This window comes from Bos mutus, chromosome 10, assembly GCF_027580195.1.
Source record: "Bos mutus isolate GX-2022 chromosome 10, NWIPB_WYAK_1.1, whole genome shotgun sequence".
Lineage (NCBI taxonomy): Eukaryota > Metazoa > Chordata > Mammalia > Artiodactyla > Bovidae > Bos > Bos mutus.
Window position 1 is genome coordinate 98,823,373 of NC_091626.1, and position 27,770 is coordinate 98,851,142.

Here is a 27,770-nt window from a genome sequence, read left to right on the forward strand (position 1 = left end):
TGATATTGCTGGCTTCCAAAGATTGAGATTATTATGATGCTGCTGCAATCTTCCTCTACTCATCTAAGCCTGCTCCCACAAAGAATGAGCACCTCAAAACATTCCCAGTCATTTTCAGAGTTGTCACTGACCCACATTCACAATACTCACAGTACACAATCCTAACTCAAGCCACTGCATGCCTGTGTGAGTGTTATTTGAGTGGGGTGTGTAGGAATTCAAGCAGGTGCTCCTGGTCGGGGTACTCGGGAGGTTAGAAAAAGGAGGGGGTAATGGTGCTTGTTAGATGAATGCTCCAGCTGTTAACTTCCATGAACCAAGGTCTTTATTCTTTTACTGCCACAAATACCACAAGGCTGCAAAGAAAAGGTCAATGCTACTTCAAGAGGAAAAAAACGTGGCTGGAAACTCCTTTAATCTCTTCACCCATTTATCTCAGTGTCAACTATTAAGAAGGCTGAGGGGGGCTTCCCTGGTGGTCCAGTGGCTAATACTTTGTGCTCCCAACGCAGGGGACCTGGGTTCGATCCCTGGTTGGGAAATATCCCACATGCCGCAATTAAGACCCAGCACAACCAAATAAATATTAAAAACAAAAAAAGAAGAAGAAGAAGAAGGCTGAGGGGGAGAAATGTGAAAAGATGTAGCTCCTGAAATCTAGGTATCTCAGATGCTTCTCTAACATCCACCCAGGTGTCCTATGTCTTTGGAGAAGCCAGTGGAAAATAATCAAATTAGAAAGTCAAAAATATTTTGCCAACCTCAGCTTTTCAATAAATTTGAAATTAGAGAGCAATTTTTTAATCTACATAATATCTGTTGTGCTGGTTCATAGAGAAATGTATTTATACAGGAACAGCAAAGCATTACTATTCTAGACCTACAAATACTTATTAACGAAATGAAGCCTTAACAAATGAATTACAGACACAGGTAAGAGAAAAAGGGGAGAAGAAAGGATAATAAAGAAAAAAAGAAAGAAGAAAAATGCTTATGAGTACCAAGGAGATACTTAGAAATTAAAAGCAAAGAAAAAAGAAATAAGGCTGACTTGAAAGGCCATCAGGATTGTCAAAAATAAGAGCAAAATAGTTTAAATGCAAGCCATTCTGTGGTTTTGACTTTGGACACAAAAGCTCAGCTTCATTCTCCGGGTAGTAGATAGAATAAATCCACATACTGCAATGAATTGACTGACTACACTAAGGAAATAAGGCTCCTCTGAACGTAAAAAGAACCACTGCCTCTGGCTAGATGACGCAAGATTTAAACTACTGGGTTCTCAGACACACTTTTAACTGCCGCAGTAAGAATTCTGCCATGCAACACGCATCTAAGTTGTTAAAATATCATTAGTACAACTCAGGATACAGAACTACACCCAGGGAAGAAACACGTACACAGCTAACTTTTGTTGCTGGGGAAGAACTGAAAAGTACCAGTTAGGAGAAAACTGGACGAACGCAGAAAATAAAAAAATGGTGAGGCATCCTCAAAGATATCAAAATTGAGGGGTTAAAAAAAAAATCTGTTTGAAAGAGAACACATGCAGAGAAAAAAAAAAATCTCCCAACGCAATTTTACAAAGTTTGGAATTCTGTGTTAAAAACACATGGATTAGAAATAGATCAATTTATATGTGATGCATCTTGCCACCCAGAAAATAAGAAGGACAAGTTTAAGAAGTGAAATGAATCACTGATATCAAATGAAAGAAAATGAACAAAAAGACCACATGTGAACAAATCTGGGTGGAAATAGACCAAAAATGGCTAACAGAGAAGTCTTAAATATAATGATAACGGGAAGTACACTACTGAGAAATTACGGGGGGCGCGGGGGGGGGTGTGCAGGGAAGAAAGCAAGTAAGTAGGTGTGTGTTACAGTAAAAGAAAGAGACATGTAGCATCTGAAAACGTGTAATAAACCTAAGTCAGCAGGTCTGAGAGACATGCATCTTGTTATTAACAGAACTGGCTTTAAAAACAAAAAAACTTACCAAAACCACTTACAATTATGTTTGAAAAATCATGGAGAACTGAGGAGGTACCAGAGGATTAGAAAAAAACAAATGAGGTACCAATCTTCAAAAATGTAAGAAGTATGCTCCTGGTGATTACCGCCTGGTAAGTCTAACTTGAATCCCTAGTAAAATAATGGAACAAATATTAAAAGAAAAAAATCCATAAACATTTAGAGTTTAATGGGTTCATAAAGAATAGTAGTACGGAGACTGCTTTATTTTAAAACATGCTTTAAAATTTTGATTTTTGGACAAAATAACAAAAAGGAGGAAAAGCACAAAAATATTTAATGTCTCTGGATGTTAGAGAAGCATCTGTGAAAATTTCATAGAATTTTTACTTTTAGTTTTATTTCCAATCAGGACTCAGTATCATGATATAATAAATAAAATACACCAATAAAAGCTGAACACAGTTAAAAGACAACTATAAGGTAAGATAAGTAGAGGTGAACCAAATTAGGAGGTGACTGGGTACTGATTAAGAATTGAATTTAGAATATGTATTGGTGTCTGGGAGGATGAATAATAAATTAATTGGGTTGATTTGCATTTCTTGACGATAGTAAATGTGAAAAGACATGACTACAAATAAGTGAATATCAAAATAACACCAGATACTGACAATGGAAAAAGGAAAAATCAAAATAGGACTTGAAAGTGTGAAGGGGACTAAATCTTCTGAGGGTTATCTGTGTGTCCAAAACTATCCCAAGTATTTTCCCTATGTTTGATCATTCCTTTGTCAGCATAACCCCATTTGTGTATTACTACCCTCATTTGTAATGTGATTTGTGTAAAACACAAATGGGATTATGGTAAGAAAGGAGTGGGAGAAGCCTCTTGAGAGTCCCTTGGACTGCAAGATTAAACCAGTCAATTCTTAAGGAAATCAACCCTGAATATTCATTGGAAGGACTGATGCTGAAGTGGAAGCTCCAATACTTTGGCCACCTGATGCAAAGAACTAACTCATTGAAAAAGACCCTGATGCTGGGAAAGACTGAAGGCAGAAGGAGAAAAGGGTGGCAGAGGATGAGATGGTTTGACAGCATCACAGACTCAGTGGACATGAATCTCAGCAAACTCTGGGAGATAGTGAAGGACATGTAAGCCTGGTATGCTGCAGTCCATGGGGTCTCAAAGAGTCAGACACAATTTAGTGACTGAATACACACCCTCATTTGATGGATGAGGGAAGTGAGCCTGAGACATAAACGAACTTGCTGAAGGTCTAAGAGTTAGTGACTGGCAGAGTTCAAATTCGAACCCAGGTCTATCTGACCTCAAAGTCCCTGTTCCTTCCACAAAACAATACTGCCTGCCTTGGAACACTAAAATATAATTTCTGTTGAGTGAAAAATATTAAACCATAGGCCTTCAAGAGAAGGGAGAAATGTAGAAAAAGATAATGCATTAAAAAGGAATTATCAGACAACAAGTAAAAAAATGTATCTTCAACAATCTGACAGCACCAAAAAAAAGAAATGTTTACAGTCTAAATGGCCAGAGCTAAGTTTCTTTTCTTTTTTCACTTAGCTCTGATGAAACTATTGTAGACTTGAAAGTGTTTCATTAACAGAAAGACAGGGACACAGGAGAACATTGCAAAGGACAATAAGAGTTAAGAATTCAATACATTTAAGACTGCCCCAGTAAAGTCACAAGCCTTTGTATCATGTGAGCCGTGCTGAAATACCTAACCACTACAGTGAGACCTTGCTTGTCCATAGGTTGTTTGCAACTTATGACTATTCAAGCAATAGAGGTAGAACAGAATTAAAACGGGTAGTGGGACATTAAGATTAGAATTCCATATCAAAGACACTTCTTTGGAGTCAAGTTCAGAAGCTATGAAACAGTACTTTAATGTTCTCCTTAAAGAGATTAGGTCAAGAGATAGGTAGAGTATAAGGTCTTTGAAAGCAACAGCCTTGGGTTTTGTCTGTGTTTTTGTTTGCCATGGAGAGGAGCTTGCACACTTAGGTACCTGCTAAATACAAAACACCCTTACAGAGTTTTGAATTCCACCAGTTAAACAACAAAACTTGTATTACAAAACTATGCTAATCAGTTACCAAGTATTAGACAACACAGCAGGTCTTTTTTTTTTTTCCATTTCTTGAATTCATATATACCATGTAAATCACTTTATCAAAAATAATAGCTAGAAACTTACAATTCAAGCTTCCAAGCTTGAAAGAATCTGTATCAGAGTACAAACGCCAAAATAAATATATACGGGAGCCTTTTACTGAAGGATTAATAATTGCAAGTGACGCATTTATGAATGGGAACATCTACATCCTTCACATCAACGCATCAAATAGCAGGAGCAGTCCCCTCACTACTATCCTATCACTTCAAAAAGATGCTAAAAAAAATTTGCATAGAGGAAAGCGACAGTGTATCTCACATACTGCTAACAAGAACAGAAGGAAGACACATGCTGATCATTCAGAGACTGAGATCAAATATTCTGTCTTTATTCTATAGTTAGTAACTAAGATAGTAATGATGGCAGCGTTTCTAAGATTCATGACTACATATCACTACATTTAAGAAAAGGCTTCTGTTAAAAAACAAACAAACAAACAAATATAGCCCAATATCCAATGTGAAAACATTTCCAACATTAAGCTCCTGACAAGGGTATGTTTCATAAGACCCCTGAACAAATGAAAGGTGACTTGTGAACGATGATATTTCCTTTCTGGAATATTTTAGTCAAAGCCATAGATATGCCTCTAAACTGTGTTCATCATCTGGATTCAGCTGCCTCCATCACAGCATGATCACTATCAGAAAAAGAGGATTCAGAAATCCCTGCAACATCTTTTATATACTACATCTGAAAAGATCTCAGCATTCATTTTCACTTATTCTATTTTACATTGTTAAACTATTCAAGGAGCAGGTGCATGAAATATATACTGTGAAACGGTGAAGCTAAAAGGCTTTCCATTTGGGGAATGGAGATAAAAGTTTGAATGAACTCTCCACATGATCCAGAACTTACCTGCTTGACGGTTGATGACTGAAACTGTGCAGATACTGGACGCTATAAAAGACAGAAAAATGGAATAAAGCCTTATCTTCTCCTAACATGCCTGTATTTTCCAACTCCTACATCTAATATAAAAAAGAAAAAAATAATCTCCAAGCAGAGAACAAAAGCCAAAGCCCTATATTTTGCACTTGAAAGATTAGAGCATTTATTATTTTTCACACCGCATTCTCCTGTGGTATAATCATTCCAGCTTCACCTTCTTACCACTGAGAACTCAATCCCACTGTAACGTACTGAAGATCCTGAAGGTATTAGTCCACCTGGTAAAATGGTCTCACACAGTACATGGAACTAATCTACAGCTTCTTAAGCCTTTAAGTAATTACCCTGTGGACTGCTCATGGATAAAGTCACGCTGTTACCTACCAGTTAGCAGAGCACACAGCGAGTAGGTTCTTCACTATTTGCAAAGTCACCAATAAAAGCTGACAGGCAAGCTAAGAAAAGGGGTCAATTCATTCAAGATTGACATACAGCTACTCCTAGAGTGGAACTTGCAGAAACTCTGTTAAAGCCGCAGAGAAACATTCGTAATATTTTATACACAATCCTATGACTCACAGATACTGCAGAAAACAATTTAAAGGAACATGCGTGATTGCCTCAATTCAGTTCTCCTAGTACACCTAGGTTAAACCCTCTACTTTTCTGTTAAAAGTTAAAGAAAACCCTTTGACCTGTAATGTACTACTGATCAGGACTTCCCCAGTGGCTCAGCGGTAAAGAATTCACCTGCACTGCAGGAGACACCGGAGGTGAGGGTTTGATCCCTGGGTCCGGAGGATCCCCTGGAGGAGGGCATGGCAACCCACTCCGGTTTTCTTGCCTGGAGAATCCCATGGACAATGCAATCCCATGGACAGAGGAGCCTGGCGGGCTACCGTCCACGGGGTTGCAAAGAGTTGGACACGACTGAAGCGACTGAGCACACACACGCACACACACACACACATACAACTGATCAAGTACAACACTGCTGCATGATTTCACTTCTAATCTAATACCCCTTAAAATAGAGTTCACCTTGTTCTATACTACAGCACTGATACTAATAGGGAATAATTTGAAAGCAAGAGGTCACAGGCAGCCTGCAAACTAAATCCACCTCACCGACATACTATGTTTCATCTGCAAAGTATTATTTTTTTAATTGAACTTGTTGTCAGTATTTTAAAATAAGATTCCTGATTTCTCTAGAAAGTAAGAACATCTGACAACTCACAGCAGTGATCAGCTAAAGCACAGAAGTAAGAGTTGCCCTGTTAATGTGAAGCATGCACTACCCACTCGGCTGCAGTCACGGCACTCGTGTATCATACCTGGCCCTGTTTACTCTGCAATCCTCAGACGCATTTTGAGGTTTCAAACCCTGTTCTAATGAAAAGCTATCTGAATAAATAATGCATGTAAGCTTAGCAAACAGAAGTAGCAGTACTCTAAATGAGACCAGCAAACAAAAGGAAGAGGAGTGGCGGGAAAAGGGAGAGATGGAGGGCTAAAGTGGAAGTGGGATGAACGCAGTAGGGAAAAAACAAGGGAAAGAGGAGGAATGGGGAGAAATAGCAGCTGTTTCTGCCTTCAAAGAGCTTACAGTCTCACAGAGGAGTACTGGACAATTTAAAGGCAACAAATCAACGAAGGCAAAACAATGCGGTTGAGAACCAGTAAATAATGTTGTAATGAAAAGAAAAGGCCATGACAGAGTGGAATGGGTTTAGTAAGAAAGGGTCTCCAAACTTCTGAGCAGGTAAGGTAATCAGTCCAGATAGGAAGAGAGGAGGAAAGGGGACCTTTTGGATAAGACGAAAGGTTAAAGGCAAAGAAACAAAGTGGAAACTAGCCGGGTCTAGACGGGCAGGGACTGATCAGATGATGGAATGGATAAACCATCAGACAGCTGACTGGTTTACCTGGAACAAAAATGCAGAGTACACAAAGACTGGAGCAACACTGGGTCAAATGAGGTTTCAGACATGCCCGCCAAGCTCTCTGCAGACATTTAGCTCATTTAAATTCAATCAGCACCTCATGATCACTGAGGGTCCTTGTGAAGAGAATCGCATGTAGAGAAGATATTATTTCAATTGAGCATCTTCTCTGCAAAGCTAGCCTGAAGATCATAAAGAATGCAGCAGAGTACTGACGAGAAATTTGCAGAATCCCTCTCTGTGCCTCATTTATGAGCATATCAATGTGAAAAGACTGGGAGCAATTTTTCAAAAGAGAGAGAAAGAAAAAAGAAAGATAATGAAAAAGGAAGCCAAAAGAAAAGAAAGACAAAAAGCAGAAAGTAACATGGTTTGAAAGCATTAAAAGCGTAAGCTATTTGCCATGGCTGAATATAACTGCCTCCTGTCTAGAATGCTCCCCCAATTCTCCTGCTGTAAGTGACCTTCTAATCATAGTGCTTCAGCTCACTTATTGACAACAGCTGCGACTTTACAATAAGCTTCCTTGGGGCTTTCTGTTGCTGGAACTGCTTACCTGAGGTTTCTGGAAAGGGTTTCGCCTGGAAGAGTCAAACGTGGGGTAAATTGGCCGGGTTGATGTCCGCTGGGCAGGATCTTGACACACAAACCCTGAATGGGGAACGGGAAACATTAAAACTGCCATTTGCTAAGAAATTAGAAGGTTTAGCTGCACGTTTCCTTTCGATGGACAAGCTCAGTTTCACTGCCATAAATCTGATAGAGCTCCATCCTGAAGAGGTTTAGGCATGACTCTCCCATACACATCCTCCACTTGAACTTTGAACTATCACGACTGGAGTGAACAAGAAAGGAAAATATGCAGATCAGTCAGCCTTCCCTGTTGGGAACCGAAATGTGATTCTGATGGACAAAGAGATGGAGACTTTCGATGACATTCAGAGTAAAAGTTCACTTAAAAAAAAAATAATAAAGACAAATTATTTTAAAGTGGCTTCCTGGATGGTGACTGGAAAATAACAGTGTTGGTTTTTACCAGGAGAATCCAGAAGCAAGTGAGGGGTCTTGTCCTGTTATAGGATCCACTTCTGGAACGTCTGAAAGGGAGAGGGAGAGGGTGGGATGATTTGGGAGAAGGGCATTGAAACATGTATAATATCATGTATGAAACGAGTCGCCAGTCCAGGTTCGATGCATGATACTGGATGCTTGGGGCTGGTGCACTGGGACGACCCAGAGGGATGGTATGGGGAGGGAGGAGGGAGGAGGGTTCAGGATGGGGAACACATGTATACCTGTGGTGGATTCATTTTGATATATGGCAAAACCAATACAATATTGCAAAGTTAAAAATAAAATAAAATATATAAAATAAGAAGAAGAAGAAAAAAAAAAAAAAAAAAGAAAAGTGGTCTACTACTGGCAAGTTCCAAAATACACGTTGTAGATTCTCCAGGGCTTAAGAAATTAGGCTTCGGCTAATCTCACTTATTTCCTAAAAAGAAGCAGATTCTCATCCAAGGAGAAAGGGGGAGGAAAGTTTTACAGCATTTGCTGGTACATCAAGTGCTAGTTCAAGTGCGTCTTATTATGTGTTTTTTGGGGTACTTAAAACAACAACAACAACCCTAAACCCACAACATACCCACTTGGCAGCCCATCTCCATCTCAAAGTTTTGTTTTATCTACTCACAAAGGGATTTTTTCCTTGGCTTGCTTCAGTTATAACTACTATAGAAAAGATTGTGTTGACACCAGTAAAGACTGCATAGCAGAAACATAGCCAGTCTCCTTGGTAACAAAGCCTCTTCAGTGGGTTTCACTATATCATCTCAGGGCAAAATTTATTTTCTCCAGATCTTTGCTTAATTCTCTTCCTCAGCTCATGATTCCTGTGCTCCAGGAATTAGGTCTCAGCCCTAGCTGTGGTTCAGCCTCAGGAAGGAGGAGCCAGGGGGTGTAGAAACATATAAACACTTCCCTAAAAATATAATTTTTGAGTACAAAACATTCAGTATGGCTGAGGAACTGCCAGTTGGCAACACATATAGAGTCTGACAAAATGGATGCTCTACTTCACATTTATGAGTCTTCAGAAAAGAATACTACTCACCTACAACAGTGAACATATCTGAGATCATACTGGCTTTAATTTTTAGGTCCAGAGGTGCATCACTAACAGAATAAAGAAAGAAAAGAGCAATTGATAATTTTATAGGTTAAGAGAATAGCTGCCCTTAACAGCCCTCAATATAAAAGAGCTACCAAATGTCAGTGAGGAGCAACACTAAAGTACATCAAATCCATGGGGGGAAAAATCTGGGCAAAAATTCTAGACATAAAAGCCTGGTGTCAAGCTCATCCTCTGTAAGGCAGGCCCAGCTGTAAGGCGCTAACCCACTGACACTCAACCTTTTTATTCCAGAAGGTCTTGTTTGCACAGGGTCATGAACACTGCTGTATTATCACTGTGGATTTTAGAGGTTCAGATTTTTAATATGCTCTTTTATGAGCATGCCCATCATCCAAATTATTTTTTACTGCTGTGATCATCAAATCACATTCACATGCAAGAGAAGGAACTTGGGCTATCTTTGTACTTTTTTAAGACTTCATTTTCCATTCTAAACTGACCTTCTTAAGATTGTGTGCTTGCAAATTAAAGCAAAAAAAAAAAAAAAAAAACTGTAGCAAAGTACCACCAGACGATGCAGCAGGAACCCACATGGAAACAGAAACAAGAAAGCCTGAAAGCGTGGGGCCTCCCTGTGGTGATGATGAGATGCTGGCTTTGGGGTTGAGGTGTTCCCCCAGAAACCAGACTCCTCTAACCCCTTACCCTGGGGCTCTCTAATACTGTATGATGTGCATTGCCAGGAAATCTACAAAACACTGACTTAACCTAAGTGTAGGACAACATCTGAAGCATCTGTATTATCCAGCTCTACAGCTTATAATTGGGGTGAAGCCAAACTCCCATCCAACCAAGTAGTCAGTCTGTCTTTATTTGATTACTTGGCATTTTGCCAACATTTTTCATTGTTAAAAATGCAGCAGCTGGGTGGTCTCTGGCATAAATCTCTAGGGTTTTCTAGCTGTTTAGAGAAGCATATAACTAACAGAAACTCTGGTTGTAGCCACAGATAGAAGCAGAGTCTTCTCTGGTATTGGAAAATAAGTTTCTTTCCTTCTTCTAAACGACAGGTTAAAAATAATTTTTTAAAACGTCTGAAGATTTTAGACTTTAATCTTGGATAGATAACACCAGGACATGGACAGCGTAAAAGGACCAGATATTATTTACACACTCCTAGGCCCAGCTCTATACCTTTATGATATGTGTGGGTTAGAGCATGTATAAACTTTCGGTAACAAAGAAAATATATCTCGTGTATTTCTTTACCCTTAGCTGAACACCTAAAAGCTTAAAAAAAGTGTGAGAGGGAATGCAGTGGAGATAAAAATGAAAGAAGCATCCCTAGAAGCCCAATAAGACAGTAAACAGAGACTGCAAATTGACTAGTAAGACAGAGGTCCATGGTTGCAATACGGACTCTGATAATACACCACAAATCCCCCAAATTTAGAAATTCTAATCATCTCAATCTAATAAAGAAGGGGGGAAAAAAAATCTCCTAGTGCCAAGAGAAATGACCAAAAAAAAAGTGTTTTAGTGTCGCTTATTGAAGGTTTGTCCTTTGCTAGTTGGTGGAACAGACTACTTACCAGGCCAAAGAAGGAGAGAGATTCACTTCCAACAACCATGGCTTCAGGGTAGAATCTATGAGCACGTCAAAGCCATAAAGTTCTAGAAACACAACATAACACAATACACAAAATCATTTTCCATGTCACAACCAAACAAAGATCTGGAAGTCAATCCAGTCAACTTCCATCAATGGCCTAGAAACTTGCTGAGTATCCAGAGACAGTAGATGCAGAAAACTTTCAAATCCAAGAGAAATTAATCAAGTTCTAGAGATAATAATGCTCTATGGTTTCTATTATCCACTCGACATTTCTGAGTTCTATACAGAAAGTTACCTGACTCTAAAAGTTAGCAAGCATGATTCTGGTGCTGTGCAGAAGGCTAAAAAAATGTCAGGAAAAGGAATGCAGCAAGTGCATCTAATATCAATGCTGCTGGGCTTGTTTTGGGTTGTTCTTCTCCACCACACTCTGAAAACAGGAAAATCTACTGAAGGCATCTCTCTAGGATCTTCCCATCACACTTTTTTAAACCAAGACCTTGCTTTCACAACCTAGGTAAAAAAAAAAAAAAAAAAAGCACACACACACAAAAGGCAGAAATCTATTTGTTCTTTCCCCTCTAAGGTTTCAATTCCCCTTTGAAGATAGAAAATAAAATATACCAGCCCAACATAGAAAGACAGAAGAGAAAGGAGGGGGCTAATGGCAGCCAAGCAGGACTACGACAGGTCACAAGAAGGGAAGGAGCCAAGGATCAAATTTCCTTTGCTAATTCTTGTCCCTTAAGTCCCCAACTGTTACAAAGCCAGAACCAGGAGCTGGCTCTTCTCCCGGAATGCAGGGATGAGAGGCTAACTTGGAACCTTAGCTGGCAACCTTTACTCTCATTATCATCATTAACGAGGCCCTCTCCACAGTCCTCCTCAGTATACACACATCGAATGCATCAGACTTTCCGAAGTCCCACTCATTCTCCAACATCCCACTCTGTGTCCCTCAAATAAACTGTTTGCACACACCTTCTCTGCAAGAGAAAAGACTAGCTTCCTGACAATTCAACCAGAGGTCACAGGCCACACAGCTCACACCCACGGAATACAACCAGGTATTTTCCAGAAATTCATTTTGAGGCAGATTTCTTTACTTCAAGAACTTCTCCATTTCTCAATCCTCTCAGACACACAGAAGAACAAATGGGAATTTCTAAAAAGATGATGCCAAAGACTCCTTCTGGAACATGGAAGTGTGGTGCAATGGGAATCCAGGGACCCAGGCCCTCCTCACCACCCTGCCCTTCACTCCCTATGGAGCCTGAGAGGATCATCTCTCTCCCTCATATTTATTAGCACACTCTGGCTTCCCTTATCCTCTATCAATCACCATTTGTCGATATCTGTATGCTCAGTTAATGTATAAACAGAATTCCTACTTATGCAACATAGATTCAGGTAGATATGCATTTTTAAATTCTCTCTCAGGAAAAGTTTTTCAGGAAGGAGTTGGTTTCCATAGTACTTATTTAGGATTCCATTTAATTTACAAAAATAATCACAAATTATAAGAGAGTCTGAGACAGGATTCACCCTCATGTAACTACACCAAAATCATATATTATCAAAACTTTAAAGGTGTAAAGAAAAGGAAGCTCCTTTACCTATCTTTTTTTTTTGGTAGCATACTCGTAGCTTTTATGGCCAGTACATTCTTCTGACTATTTTATCCAATCTTCAATCATTTAATAGAATATTCCCCCTTTAATTTGAGAAAAATCTTTCTGTGATACAGCACTAGTAAAGGCATTTAAGAGGAAAAAACTACAAAAACTACAAATCCATGTTAACATTACACAAGCAGAGAAAAGTACAATAGGAGTCTGATTCAAGAAAAACCTTCTCTTCAGTTTTTGAAAGCTGAAGCACAGGATTCAACTATTTCATAAACTGGTAAAATTAATAATAATAATAGCTTAAGGAACAGGACAAGAATAATGACTGATGCACATATCGATCAGATTTGCAGAATCAGCCACAAATGAACACAAATTGAACTCAGAAAAACAAGCAGTAAGACCCGTCATTTAAACACCTCACAATAAGCAGCCGACATATTTACTTAACTCTCTCTCAAATTTAGAGGCAAAGTCCAAGACTTTCAGTTGAAAGGCTGAGAAACCAGTAATGTGGAAAGTAAGAGAAAACAAAAAAAAACAAAAAACCCAAAGAGAGACAACAGCCTTTATCAGTTCCGTTCAGTTGCTCAGTTTGTCCGACTCTCTGCGACCCCGTGGACTGCAGCACTCCAGGCTTCCCTCTCCATCGCCAACTCAGGTGAATAAAGTCCACCAGGGCCAAATGATCTCAGAATCAACTCTGAACCTAACCAACATCTGTACACACAGATGTACAGATGTGTGACAGCATCGTAGCACACTGCAAAGCCCAGGTCACCTGAGAGGCTGGAACTGGAGGAGAGGACCGGGGTGACAAAGAGAGCACTCGTATCAGGCTTATCTCTTACAACGATCAACTCGGCTTAATCAAAACCATTTGGTTACTTGGCAGGCTACAAGAGTCCTTAGAGCAAATCTTTTAACTTAGGCTTAGTCTTTTCTCTGGACATTACAGATTTTAAAAGGTAAAAAGCATCAATAAGTTGCACGGAGAATATTAAACTTCCTCACCTTTCGATGTATGTTTTAGCAGCAGTGTCTACAATTCCAAAAATTCAGTTATCCATGATGACATACACCAGTGCTCCTGTCATTAAAAGGTGCAGGCAAACTAGGCTTCTCCAGTTCTGAGAGCTAACTTTCTTGGTTCCTCTGTGTTGTCTCCATCGTGACCGAAAAACAAGTATCTTCAAAGGGCTGTTGCTACCACCTTACTCAACAATGTTTCCCCAAGAAAATTTTCCTTGGAGAGATACAGTTCCTTCAACCCCAGCCAAAACAAAACAAACTTGCAAATCTAACTGGTGCATGGTAAGAAGCAGCCTGACTCCAGATCACATTTTACATTAGCGCCCTTATCCCCCTGTTTCTTCCAAGCAGTTTCTTAGAAAGCAATCTACACTTAGCCGCATTCGTTTCTTAATGCCTGTTGACTCTCCCGCCCAGAGCAATTTGCTTCTGTTGCCATTCTTTAATAACCGACTGTTCTCGCTATGATCCCAAAGACTGCCTTGCTGCTTTCAGCCCAAGCACCTGAAAACTGCTGACCACCCCTTACTTATTGGAACTTTCCTCGCCCTTGGTTCCAGGACACTGCTCTCGTCTGACTGTCCTTTCTCTCTGTCTTTCGTCCCTTCTCTTCTGCCCAGCTAGTTACTGGTAGGTTTGCTCAGGGTAGCATCCTCAGGTCTCTTCCCTTCTAAGTTCTAGCTCTTCTTGGCTGCTCTCATGTATTCTCGTATCTGCAATTAATATTATGATGATGACATTCCAATCTCTGTCTTTAGTCAGGTGTCTCCCGGACACCAAATCCGTAAATCCAAATGCCATCCAGACAACTTCACTAGGATATCCCACAGGTACTCGACGCTCAACGAAACATAGCTCGATATCTTCTCCCAAAACTTTGTTTGGCTTCCCACTGTTCTTCACCTTGGAAAACCCCACACACTAGTCACCTGTGCTAGAGACACTGTTCACCACCTGCCAAATACAACACATTATCATATCTCTTTCTCTGTTTCTCTTTAGTCTATTTTCTATATTCCCCTTTGAGGTAAAATTTACATACTTAATGAAATGGACAGATCTTAAGTGTGCTATCTGATGAGTCTTGATACATCCATAAAACCCACATTCGTATCAACACACAGAACACTTCCATCACCCCAGAAAGATCCCTCATTCCCCTTCCTGGTAAATACCCTGCTCCCTGTCACCACACCACCAGAAACTATTATTCTTATTTGTTATACCAGGGATCAGTTTTGCCTAATCTGGAGTCTCATACAAATGGATACATACAGGATACACTCTTTTGAGTCTGACTTTTCTCATTTAGTATGCTTTTGAGGTTCATCCATCTATCATTATTTCTTATTTGAAGACAGGTTTACTGAGGTGTAATTTACACACAATAAAGTTCACCCTTCTGAATTACAGTTTGATGAATTTTGACAAATGTATGGTCACTCGCCATCACCAACATGTAGAACAATTCTATCACAAATGTTCCCTTTGTCCCTTTGCAGTCAATGCTCTCTCCCGGTCCACTGGCAATCATGATCTGATTTCTGCCTTTTCCAAAAGTCAAATAAACGGAATCACAAAGTACGTGGCCTTCTGAGAGTGGCTTCTTTCACTTAGCACTGGGCGTGTGAGATTTATCTACATCATCACACATGTCAATACTGTAATTCATTCCTTTTACTGCTCAGTAGTATTCCATTTTATAGACTACAATTTGTTTATCTATTCAACGGCTGATAGACATCTGGGCTGCTTCCAATTTTTGGCGATTATAAATAAAACTGCTACGCACATTTGTGTAAAGCTATTTGCATGAACATATGGTTTCACTTTTCTTGGGTAGATACCTAGGAATGGGAGTGCTGGGTCATGTGGCTAAGTGTATACTGTCACTGTGTTCCTCCTACTGCCCATCATTTCCCTAGCACTAGTCTCTCCCTATTGTAGTCTATTCTCCACATGGCCATCAGAATTATGTTCTAAGACACAAATCTAACAGTCAGATGGAAAGACAGGCAGGGAATCGGCCCAGCAACAGACTCCAATGTCAGGCTGGTTCCTGGAGGACTATAGTCATTTCATGGGGCTTTCTGGGCGGCTCAGCAGTAAAGAATCCATCTACAGTGCAGGAGGATCCAGGAGACACTGGTTCAATCCCTGCATTGGGAAGATCCCCTGGAGGACGGCATGGCAACCCACTCGAGTATTCTTGCCTGGAGAATCCCAAGGACAAAGGAGCCTGGCGGGCTACAGTCCACAGGGTCTCAAAGAATCGAACATGACTGAAGCGACTGAACTACAACACAATAATGTTATACAGTATTCCCTCTGTTATAATTCTGTCATACAAAGCTATAGGTCAAGTCATAATAAAAGTTAAAGGAAAAATAGTAATCCTGTTTTTCCACTGCTCAAAAAACTCCATAGCTGTCTATTGTCTACAGGATGAATTTATACATGCCAGTGCTTTATAAGGAGCAGGAAATGGCAACCCACTCCAATATTCTTGCCAGGATAATGCCATGGACAGAGAGGCCTGGAGGGCTACAGTCCATGGGGTCGCAAAGAGTCGGACAGGACTGAGTGACCGAGCGCAGTGCTTCACAAAGGGGCCCTAAACTACTTCTACAACCTTGTCTCTCACCACCTAATCCAACTCAGGCTACATCTAGTCACACTGAACTTTTCATTTCAAAACATGCCACTTCCTGTCCTGACACTGCATTTTGCATGTCATATTCCCTCTGCTAGGGATGGCCTTCTCTGGCTCCCCGAGGCACAGAGCTGGTAACTCCTTGGATATTCCAAGGGCACCTGAGTCACTCTACTACTTGCCCTGAAATGTGTCATTTCATTTCTGCTTATCTCCACCACTTGAGGGCAGAGGTCATGTCTCATTCACTGCTCTATATCAAACAGCCTGTACTATACAAAGCACACAGGAAGCAATCAAGAAATAATGATTTAAAAAAAAGAAGAAAAAAAAATTTTAATGTAAAACACTACAATTTTTGAGAAAGACAAAATAATTTGCAGCTACTTCCTAAAAATAACCCTAACCAGAAGACTTAATACTCATAATAAAGTCACCAATTACAAAGAAATAGGAGAAATTCTAATTAAGATTTTTACATATTAAGGAGAAATTTAATAAAAAGAGGCATAGAATGGGAGGAGGAAAAAAAAGATTTAACAGAGAAAATAACAGTGCATCCAAGTCCTAAGAAGATTACTAAACATGTCATACCATTAGTTCTGGAAATCAACCTACTAACACTCCCCAGAAAAAAAGTCCTAGCTGAAGTTGTAATCTTTGAAATTGGAAAGTGCTGACATTAGCCAGTGCTCGCTGTCAGTCAAATGCTATTGTATAATGGAAATTCTTTTCACCTTGCTTTGGATTGGAATTAAAAATCTAAGAAGGAAGACTCTATCTGGGGTCCAGCAGGAAAATTTGGGGAAAAAAAAAAAAACATACGAAAATCCCACAGAAAAATGAACTAAATAAAAGAAAAAGCCCAGAGCCAATTTGTTACCTAGTCCAATAAATCAACATGGTATCTGGCTACCATATGTAAAGGTGGACTTGAAGGGAGTATCTAGAAGGTGGTGTAGTGGTAAAGAATCTGCCTGCCAATGTAGGAGATGCAAGAGATGCAGGTTTGATCCCTGGGTTGGGAAGATCCCCTGGAGTAGGAAATGGTAGCCCATTCCAGTATTCTTGCCTGGAAAATTCCATGGACAAAGAAGCCTGACGGGCAACAGTCACAAACAGGGTCACAAACAGCTGGACGCGACTGAGCACGCACGCACGTACACACGCACTGCTGATTAGAACAGAAAGAGGCCTTTTTTAGACCTGATCTGCTAAAAAGGATGATATCATTTTTCCTGAGATCTCGTTACAGGAGAGCAGAGGGAGAATCCAGGATATGAGGCGTGCCAAAAATGGCTGGACGCACCAGAACTTGTATTTATGTGGGTGGAGAGTGAGCCAGAGAGACCTGGCTTTCAAACTTGGCTTTGCCATTTATTAACAGCATGACCTGGGACAAATTATTTAACCTCTCTGAATCTTTTTTCCTTGTCTATAAAACATGAGTAATAAATACCAACAAAACTGTTATGAGGACTAAAGGAAATAGCCAACGAAGTGTGCCTGACAAACAGTAGGTACTTTCTTTTAAGTTCCTTCTACAGTAAACTTCCCTTCCCATCTAAACAGAAGCATTCAATTAGCCAGAAAAGAAAATTATCTCAAAAAGTGAACTGTTTGATGACTTTCATTATTTTTTTTATTGGTCAAGTAGTTTACATTATAAAATGTATGCTGCCCACTGTCAGTCCTTCAGCAAATATTTATGAACAGCCCTACTTTAAGAATGTCAGTTTAGGGGTTTCCCTGGTGGTCCAGTGGTTAAAAAAATCTGCCTTGCAATGCAGGGGACATGGGTTTGATCCCTGGTCTGGGAAGATCCCACATGCCGCAGAGTAACTTAAGTCTGTGAGTCACAACTACTGAGCCTGCCCATCTAGAGCCTATGCTCAGCAACAAGAGAAGCCCACCCACTGCAACTAGAGAAAGCCCGAGCAGCAATGAAGACCCAGTGCAGCCAAAAAATAAATAAATTTTGGAAAAGAAAAAAAAAAGAACGTCAGCATAATTACCCTGTGAAATAGTCTTAAACAATATCAATAAAAGGCCAAACCAGCATACATTCCACAAAATAGGGTATATTGAACATGGCGGTGGTGGTTTAGTCACTAAGTCATGTCTGACTCTTGTGATACCATGGATTGTAGCCTGCCAGCTTCCTCTGTCCATGGGATTCTCCAGGAGAGAATACTGCAGTGGGTTGCCATTTCCTTCTCCAGAGGATCTTCCCCACTCAGGAACTGAACTCAGGTCTCCTGCATTGCAGGCAGATTCTTTACCGACTGAGCTATGAGGGAAGTCCTTATATTGAGCACAGTTAGTCCTGAACAAGGAAATCACCAGTCTCTGACCTAAATGAGGCCAGTCTGATCAATTTCACAAGTGGCAGAACAGCTGGTTCATATGCTCTTGGGCTAGAGAGGACTGGGGCCATAGCTTGTTACTTCAGCCATCCTCATACACACAGATGAAACCACTGTCAGCAGCAGCATCTTTAAAGGATAGCTAACATCCTGTTGTTCTTGGCTGCTTTTCTCCAACTGCTCAAAAAAAAATTTAAAAAAAAGCTGTTCTCATAGCCAGTTATCTCACATTGCCAATTTCCTAAGCATATTTAAAGGGTTGTTGTTTGTAGCATATATTTCACATGGTACCACATTTTCAAAATCTTAAATGCAGCAAATATTAAGACTGTCAAAAGTTTGTTTTATTGGGAGAGGCATCAAAAATCCTATTGACCATTAGCCCTATGACCAAGATGACTTGATTGCCAAAACTCCTCTTCTGACCCCTTTTCTCTTAAGCTGTCTCTTTCATTTGAGTTCTCCAATTCACTAGCTCCAGGGGGAAGGGACTTAATTTCTCAGGGCCCCAATTTCTTAATTCAGACTAATTATTCTCTGAGGTCCTTTCCAGATGTACAAATTTATTAAAAGGCACCAAGTGGCTAAGTTTCTGGGAGCTTATGAAGGTTCCTAGGTCTACTTTTAAATACTATTAACACAATGCAGGTATTTGTGTATGTTGTCTCATGTAAAATTTGGTTTGATTAAACCACCACCTTATCATCTACACCTTGAACACAGCAGGAACTGAGAAAAGTTACCAGCATAAGAAAACAAAGGAACGGGAATATTGAAGATACCTGGAAACATTGTTGGACACTACAGTCATAGGCCAGAGGCACTTAGATACTAATGGAGTGCTCTTGGCAAGGAATCACATAATGCGGAAGGGCAGAAACAACCACCCAAAGAATATAGTGAACCCCATCACCCGACTATTGGCTTCCTCTAAAACACCAATGCCCTGTTCAAGCCAAATTCTTCTGGGAAGCTCTCAATTCCTGTTTACTCTAAAACAAATGAAAAAGAGAAGGAGAAAAAAAAAAAACCAGATTATTCCTTGTAACTTAAACCCCAGGGGAGGTTGGGAACCAGTGGGAGGCAAAGAGATTCACACAAATACACAAACGTATACAAAATCACTTCTGATGGGGGGAGGTTAATAAGGCACACAAAATCCCAGGGCTGACAGGAAGTGGAATTAGAACCACAAAAGCCGAGAAGACAGTCAACAGTTTAAAAAACTCCAGATGCACCCAGTTCATTAAAACTGAACACAAGCAGGGAGCCAGGAAGGAGACCCATGGCTGATGAAATAGTCTTACAGGGTATTTCACTGAGTCAGAGAAAGTCACTGCTCATTTCTCATCAGAACTTCTAATGCCATTAAAATCAAGAAATTCTTAAGCTTCCAAAAGGCAATCAGGTAATGAAATAAAATAGAAAACATTCAGAAGAGCTTTTGATGATTTCTAGAACCACGATTTTCACAATAAGAGCTACTAGAAATTTACTCTTATAGAAAAGCCACATAGATATGGAAAAGAAATACTTATTTTTTTAATCTAATAAGGTGTTTGCAGTTGGAATTATATTTCCCATGCCCCCTCCTCAAAAAGAATGCAATAATTTCTAGGAGCTCTAAGTCCTGACTACATCAGATCCATTGGGCCACCACAAGGCAATTAAAGCAAAGAACCAATCATTCATTCAACAAACATTTTCCAGACATCCTCCAATAGCAAAAAAATGCTGCTGTGCACAAAAGGAGCAACAGCAAGGGAGACATTGTTGCCATCTTCAGGGAGACAGACACATAAAGGAGAAGTAGAGGACATGAAGGGGCTCCTGAAGACTGAACAGAAGACTGGGGTCAGGGAGGCTAACTGTGGTGGGAAGACTTAGGAAAACATCACCAAAGAAGTGATACTTGACTTCATCTTGAAAGAAGTCAGGTAAAGTAACAAGAGAAAGATATTTCATCTTTCATCATTCATTTCATCTTTTGTCATCTTTCAGGTAAAGTAACAGGAGAAAGATATTTCCGGCATAGGATAAAAGCAGGTGCAAGGCAGAGGGTGAGGAGAGGAGCCACAAAGGCCAGGGAGATGGTAAAAGATTTGGTTCAGCAGAAGCGGAGACGGAGGGGAAGGGGAGACATGGGGACTACTAAGACGCTAAGCTCGGCAGCTACTGATAGGAAGAGAACACAGAGGAACACATACAGAGCAGCATGAGCAGGGAGGGCGCTTGGCTGGGCCAGGATTTCTGGAGGGAGCACGTCAAGTCGAGTCTCAAGATACAAACAGGAGTGTGCAGGGCCAACAGGAGGGGCATCTTCTAGCTGGACAGTGGCACTTACGCAGAGGCCCAAGGGAACGGAGTACGCAGGGACCCCATTGGCTTCTGAGGTGTAAGCGGGGAAATGATACTGCAGAAAAGTCGGCTGGAGTCAGATCCTTAGAGACTTCAAAGCCCTACTAAGTTTCTATTTGTAAGTTAGGTCTGCTGCTGCTGCTAAGTCGCTTCAGTCATGTCCGACTCTGTGCGACCCCATAGACGGCAGCCCACCAGGCTCCCCCGTTCCTGGGATTCTCCAGGCAAGAACACTGGAGTGGGTCGCCATTTCCTTCTCCAATGCATGAAAGTGAAAAGTAAAAGTGAAGTCGCTCAGTCATGTCTGACTCTTAGCAACCCCAAGGACTGCAGCCCACCAGGCTCCTCTGTCCATGGGATTTTCCAGGCAAGAGTACTGAAGTGGGCTGCCATTGTCTAGGGAGCCGCTAAAGGATTTTAGGAGACACGAACATATTTGCATTTTAAAAGAGATACACAGACATCGTAACCTCTTCTTTTCCTATATAATTTTAGGTCCTAGTTTATCCACCATCTTCTATTCAGAGTCTCAATTTGTATTCCCTTTGTTGAATGCCCCTCAAGTACAGACTGCTATGATAATCTAATATTAAAGAGATCAAGAATTATAATGCCTAATTATAAAAATAACAAAAAAACATTTTTATGGAGTACAAATTAAGGGCTGATAAGTGCCAAGTGCTTGGCACATGTCATCTCATTCGATCTCAGGGTACTCTCAGAAGGTAGGTACCCTCATTATTGCCGTTTTACAGTCGAGGAAACAGGATTAGAGTAATTTGCTGAAAATCAGGAGTGTAGATGAGTCTCAAACTCAGTCTGTCAGGCTCTAACACGCGTGTTCTTTAGTTCTCTGGTATCCTGCCTCTGGAGCAAGCTGGGGCTCTCACAGTCTTACTACTGTATTCCTTTAATTATCCGCCCCATCAATGAGCCTCCTGTGTTTCACTAACGCAGCCTGCCACCTGCTGAAAGTCTGTGTGACTGCACAGACACTGTACCAGCCTTCACCAAGGAGTCACAGCCGCACAGACAGCAAATGGGTGCAGGTACCCGCAGTGCCACAGTCACAGCTAGAGGGTCAGTGGGCAGCAGGCTCCCCGTCTGGCAGTTATGAACTGCTTCCTGCTCCTTCTCTGTGCAATCGGGGAATTAAGGGTGGGAGGGGAGGGGTGGAGGAGGAGAAAGGGAAGAAAGAAGAGGTGGGGTGGGGTGGGGTGGGGGGGAACTCACTAGAAAGAAGACTGAAACAAAGAGGAGGAGTCATTGGAAAATGGGAGAAAGTACATACTGGTACCAGCCAGAGCTTCTTGGAACAGTTCCCAGTCTGGCTGCCAAAGAGCTCTGGAATATATTTGTTAGAGCTGGATTCCTGTACAGTCCGTTGCAGACTTTTTCTGATTGCACTCTGACAAAGAGACCCACACTCTTAGTTCCAATCCCCGCTTCCCACACAGAAAGCTGGTTAGTCCTCAGGGGACCTCCAACTAAGCTCACCACTGGCCTCTTCATATGCTACGTGAGTTTAGAAAAGAAACAAAAGTCCACCACATACCTTTGACTCCTGTAGAATCACTAAGCCTCTCTACCCCAGGATCCCATCCCAACTTCCCGAGCCCCTTTTCACAAAATACGTTAAGCTTCTTGAGTCTTCTTACCAAAACAACTGCTCCGATGAGGAACAAAGGTTTTACAGGCTGTGGCAATAGCTAGTTCAGCAGAGATTATAGTCTTAATGATCAGGTCCTCTACATGGGCCATCAGTGCTACAGAGGAAAAAAAAAAAAACACTATAATGCATGGATTAGGACTGGATTCCAGAACACAGTATAATTATAAAAGCACACGTGCTCATTCAAAGAAGTCTTCACGTGGCATGTGAATGGTGCTCCATGTGAATGGTGCTCCAGGACAAGGCATGTATGTGAACAGAGGGATGCAGGCAAGAATGGAGGTCCTGGGGGATGCACTCAAGTGGCCTCCAACGACAAGAGACAGACTGGAAAAGGAGTCTTCCCCTCTTCTTATTCTCCTCCTCTCACCCTGCCCTTTGTGGACTGAACCAGGCCTGCAGGCACAGGTTCTCATTCTGCTCAAGGCTCAGTGATAGTGTCCACTTTGATTCAGAGCCCTTGTACTCAAACTTGACCCCGTCCATTCACTAATTCAACAACATGAATGAGAGAGACTGCCTGAGGAAAATCTGAACTCAGGGCCAATGCAGAGGTAAGACAATTTGTTATATCAATCTAAAAAGCTGACCGTAGTTTAGTGAGAGCACTTTGATAGTCAAGAAGGACAAACTCACTAAAGACTAAGGAAAAAGTTGTCTTCCAAACTAGAAACAAGAAAAGGGATTTGGGGAGCCACGATAAGTAAGCCCGTTGTTCTCTGTCTTGTAAAGGGCAGGAAAAATTAGCACTAAGAACCATGATCCCATTAGACATCTCAGCGACACTTTCAGAAGTAGAGAGAAAGACTCCTGGTAAGAGGCAATAGTGCCGTGACGCAAGAAGCGAAGTCAGGAAGGAACAGGCCCGGCACTCACCAGTTGTGTCTCTGCCTTCTTGTTTCAGATACCGGAGCATAGCACTCATGCTCCACTTGTTCCCATAATCCTCCACTTCCGGGTCATCACAGCTAAAACAGATTCATGGATCAAGGTCACAGAGGCAACTAGGCCTGCCTCTAGAAATAAGAGTTTCCAAATAGTCTTTAGAGAAATCTTCCCTTTGCTGACTTCCATTCACCCATTTTTTTTTTCTTGGTGCTTTTTTGTCATATCTGCCTTTGTATCAGTTTCTTTTATCGAAATGAAAATGCATATATTAACAGCTCACCTTAATGAAGGAGGTTGGGGAAAAAGAAGGCAAAATCCTCCTTAACTAAACATGATGCATCATGAATGAGTAGAACAAATTTGCGACTGTGAAAAAATTTAAGAATGGTCACAATGCATTGATAGACTGAAATGGTTTGGGATACTAACTGGCCTTTGAGGTAAATGTCACACGTGCCCACAAAACCACCTCTCATGCCATTTTCAGACCAGAACTGAGTCTCTTGGCTAGTGAGCTAATCTTGTGTAGCATTTTAATGAGCTAACCCTGAACAGAACAGTGTTGACATCTGAAGCAAGCTCCCTTCTGTCAAGTGGTAGACATGGCTTTTTGGGGGATACCTTTTGAGGTATCACCCAAGGGAAAACTCTCCAGGGCGACACCTGAAGCAATGAAGTACACCACTATTACAGCCACAAACAGGGTACATTCCCAGACTGCTGGAAGGGTTTTGCAATCTGAAACCTGTATTTTACAGCTGCCCCCTTATTCCCCACCACCAGCCCTCAACCTACCAGTTGCATCTTTGCCCATCTTCCAAAGTCCAGGATACTGTACCTTCCACCAATTCCAAACACCGGTCACAGGACACTCAATGAAATCTATACAGCTCTGGCAACTATGCCATCACTTCCAGATTCCTTTCTTTCTTTCCTTGGACCTTCTAGGGACCTATTTTTAGTCTCAGTAGAAAGTAACTGTTTGGGTTTCTTTTTTATTTTTCCACTTTCTGGCAAAATTATCAGGATGAAAGAAAACAGAGCAGAAAGAATATTTCCACACAGCTGGGCTGGTACTCTGTTCCACTGAATCTTTTTCTGAGATGGCCTCATTTCTTTTCTTATTTAATTTATTCCTAACATTTTTCCCCTGATCATAAAAATGTTTTAGAAAAACTTAGGAAATACATAAAAGCACAGAGAAGACGACAGATATCCTCCACCCATAATCCCATCCATTATAGTTAAGGACTATTCACATTTTAAAATCTATCCTTCTAGTTTTCTTCTCTCCCCCACACTCCCTCAAGGGGGAAAAAAATCAGCTTTAGTTATCCTATGTATTCAAAAAAGAAGTGAAATTGCGTGCACTGTATAGTAACCTGCTTCTTCCCCCAGACAATGTACAGGGATGAACATTCTTGTCTCTGAACCTGTGTGCATGCCCTTTGTTATTTCTTAAGGTTAAGTTCCTAGAAATACAATTGCTGGGTCAAAGGGCACAGTATTTTTGAAGCTTTTGATACATTTTGCCAAGTGCTGAAATGACCTAACTTCTTGGCTTCTAAAAAGTTCCATATGCCTAGAAAATTCCCATCCCTAAGTCAAGTGAGGGAACTTAACAATGAGGAAGACAAAACTTGGGAAGGCAGGCATATTTTGGTGGAGAAACGGGACACTGTGGCTGGGCAATCAATAGAGAAGCCATAGCAGGTGAGCCTCAAAACTACACGAAACAACTCTAACAGCTCTACTCTAAGTCACAAGTATATAAAAGTCAAGTTTTCCTCCAGTGCACTTCAGCATCTGCCTCTGAGGCTGACCTCCCTGGCTCCTAGCTCAGGCACAGTCAGTACCTGACATAGTCTCCACTCTTCTTATTCACACTGTAATTGGTCAGGTGCATGAACTGGTTCCGAATGTTCTTGGCTCCTTGGTCATATCGCACAGTTGCAAACCTGATAAAAGAGACAGAGGTTAAATATCACAATAGGGCTTCAATAAAACATAGGGTCAATGAGATATTAATAAAGAGAGGGTGGCATCTGCTCAAACCCTGAGTGCTTATTAAGTGCCAACTCCCGCGCTAAGTGTTTCATGTATAACATCACATTTAATTCAACCATTAAAGCGATTCTTTGAAGTAGGGACTGGTATGTCTAATTTTTTTGATATGAACATTAAAATATGACTTGGAAGATTAAGTAACTTGCCCCAAATCACACTGACTCCAAAATCCATGTTCTTAACCATGGATGTTTTCTGATATAAAATCTTAGTCTGATAGGAAGGATTAAAATGAAAACAAATTTATTCACAATCAGGGAAACTGTATAGGATGCTACAGATGAGGGCACATTAGCTGGTCAAGAAACACTTGAGTGTCTATACAATAGTACCTGGTACTAAGGCATTCTTTGGAAAACATTATGCCAAAAGGAAAAAAGGACGCATAATAATATATAGACTTAGAACTCAGAGCCACAGGAAAAAAAACAAACTGATCTATAAAATTAAGAAAATAATGGCAGCATTAATAGCATACAAAGGCTAGGTCTACAGAATGGCATAAATGTAAGCATAGAGTGGATTAATTCCTGAATTTGGAATGAAGGCAAAAAGAGGGATTAAACACGGAGTCCACTGAAAACAGAGCAGCAATCCGATATTCTGGACTGTTGTCAAAAGAAGACTGAAGTATAAAATATATGTGCCTCTGAAGGAAGTAGCCAAGGAGAGAGAAAACTTTCCAGTGATGCTCAACATCAACAAAAGGACACTCGAGTTGAATGGTTATGGTAAATATATCATTCCCTGTTTACATACCACTCTAACCGTATCACCCCCTTCACTATAGCAGTTGTCCCAAGAGGCACAGCCAAGCGTGTGAAAAAAAATCCTGGAAGGCCACAAGTTTATTTTCATATGATTTGCAAATTATTTACATGTGCTTACTCAGACTATGAAGTCAACATGAATTTTTACCACATTAAAGAGCAACATTTAAAATTTCTCCTTTCCTCTATTTCTTCTCACTCACCCACTATCTCTGTTCCTTAATTCCCCGTACTGGAAATATACAAGAGCCAAAAAAGAAGAGTGGAAAAAGGACAAACCCTCAAAACTAAAATAAACAAACATGAGGCCAGGAAGAAGGATGTGGACAAAGAGAAAATGTTGACCAGGCATGCACAGCTAAGGGACAAGAGTTTGACTGTGTGAGAAGGACTTCAGATTTTCCAGAAACTTCCGGTAGTTATCACTTAACTTCAGCCACGTCATTCTATGGTGAGTAAACCTTACCTATATATCCCCGCCTTTCTTCTTCAGAGATTCTTCAATGAAGAGGGAACCAGTCATTCTCTGAATTCTTGTGCAATGTGAGGGGGGCCCATGCAGGCCCTGCAGAGGCAGCCTGCCTCAACCAGACATTACCTCACAGAGACATACCTCCTGCCATCTCTCCCCCAAAATAATGATTTAGAAGGAGGAAAAAAAGTTCTGCTTCAGAGAAAGAGGTTTTTCACCTCTTCTAAATTCAAGTATCTGATCTAATTTGGTCAACAATGTGAAAAGATTGGCAAAGGCCTGGCAGTCAACCGTAAACTGGTACCCAACATATCTGTCGTCCCTACACTCCTTTTTTCAGTAGGACTACATCTCTAAAAAAAAAAAAGAAAAAAAAGTTTTCTTCTTCCTAGTCTTCCTTTTTGCTGGAGCATTTATGTTCTAAAACTCAGCAAGGACAAGATTATTTATGTTACAGTTCTACAGAGCATAAGCAGAAGTAAGAATAAGAGAAAACAAAAACGAAAAACCTGAACCCAGTGGAAGTTACCCAAAAGGGCCAAAGTGCTACTTTGTTTATTTCAGTCAGCAGAACAAGGAAAGGAGAAGACCACTGAGAGGAAAGGCAGGCGCACGTGACCTCTGTCCTCCCGTCCCAGGAGGTTCTTACGGTCCTCACTGAAGCAGGATGGAACAGACCCTATTCATCTCTGATAACCACTTTCCCACATTTTCTTCTTATTTCTAGACCAAAGGTCCTACTAACTTCAGATCTGGCCTACTAACCAAGTTCTGATCAACCTACACAGATTGTTTTTTGTTTTAAAACTTGAATAACTTGGCCATCATTTAAAATTGAGACCTTTCTTCCTCAAGTCCAGTGGCAGGCAGGGCCCACATGACGAAGATGGTGGACAGGACGGGAAGGCAGCCCAGAGGCAATACAAGGAGGAGGTTATCTAAGCAGGGTGGTGGCCCCACAGGGGTCAAAGTTCACTCAAGGAGGGCATCTGAATGGAGTGGTAACAGGAAGGTTGGAGATTGGCTACATACGAGGGAACTGAGTAAATACGTGTGTTGAAGATAACAGAAGTCAGATTCCTCGCTGTTGGAAA

The 27,770-nt window shown here is 40.9% G+C and overlaps 1 protein-coding gene across 12 annotated transcripts in view; it reads right to left on the bottom strand.

The window, feature by feature from the left end:
- The window catches only part of TTLL5 (tubulin tyrosine ligase like 5), a 316,526-nt gene that overhangs the window by 239,911 nt on the left and 48,845 nt on the right, over positions 1-27,770 (bottom strand). For 10 of the 12 annotated variants that reach the window (XM_070378475.1, XM_070378469.1, XM_070378470.1 and 7 more), the window contains exons 10-16: positions 25,224-25,325; positions 23,356-23,447; positions 22,466-22,573; positions 10,748-10,829; positions 9,135-9,196; positions 7,578-7,672; positions 5,043-5,084 (exon numbers count right to left, since the gene is read on the bottom strand). In XM_070378475.1, the coding sequence (XP_070234576.1) occupies positions 5,043-5,084; positions 7,578-7,672; positions 9,135-9,196; positions 10,748-10,829; positions 22,466-22,573; positions 23,356-23,447; positions 25,224-25,325 (583 nt within the window). The remainder of the gene's footprint in view (positions 1-5,042; positions 5,085-7,577; positions 7,673-9,134; positions 9,197-10,747; positions 10,830-22,465; positions 22,574-23,355; positions 23,448-25,223; positions 25,326-27,770) is intronic. The other 2 variants (XM_070378474.1, XM_070378473.1) reach the window with 1 other exon arrangement.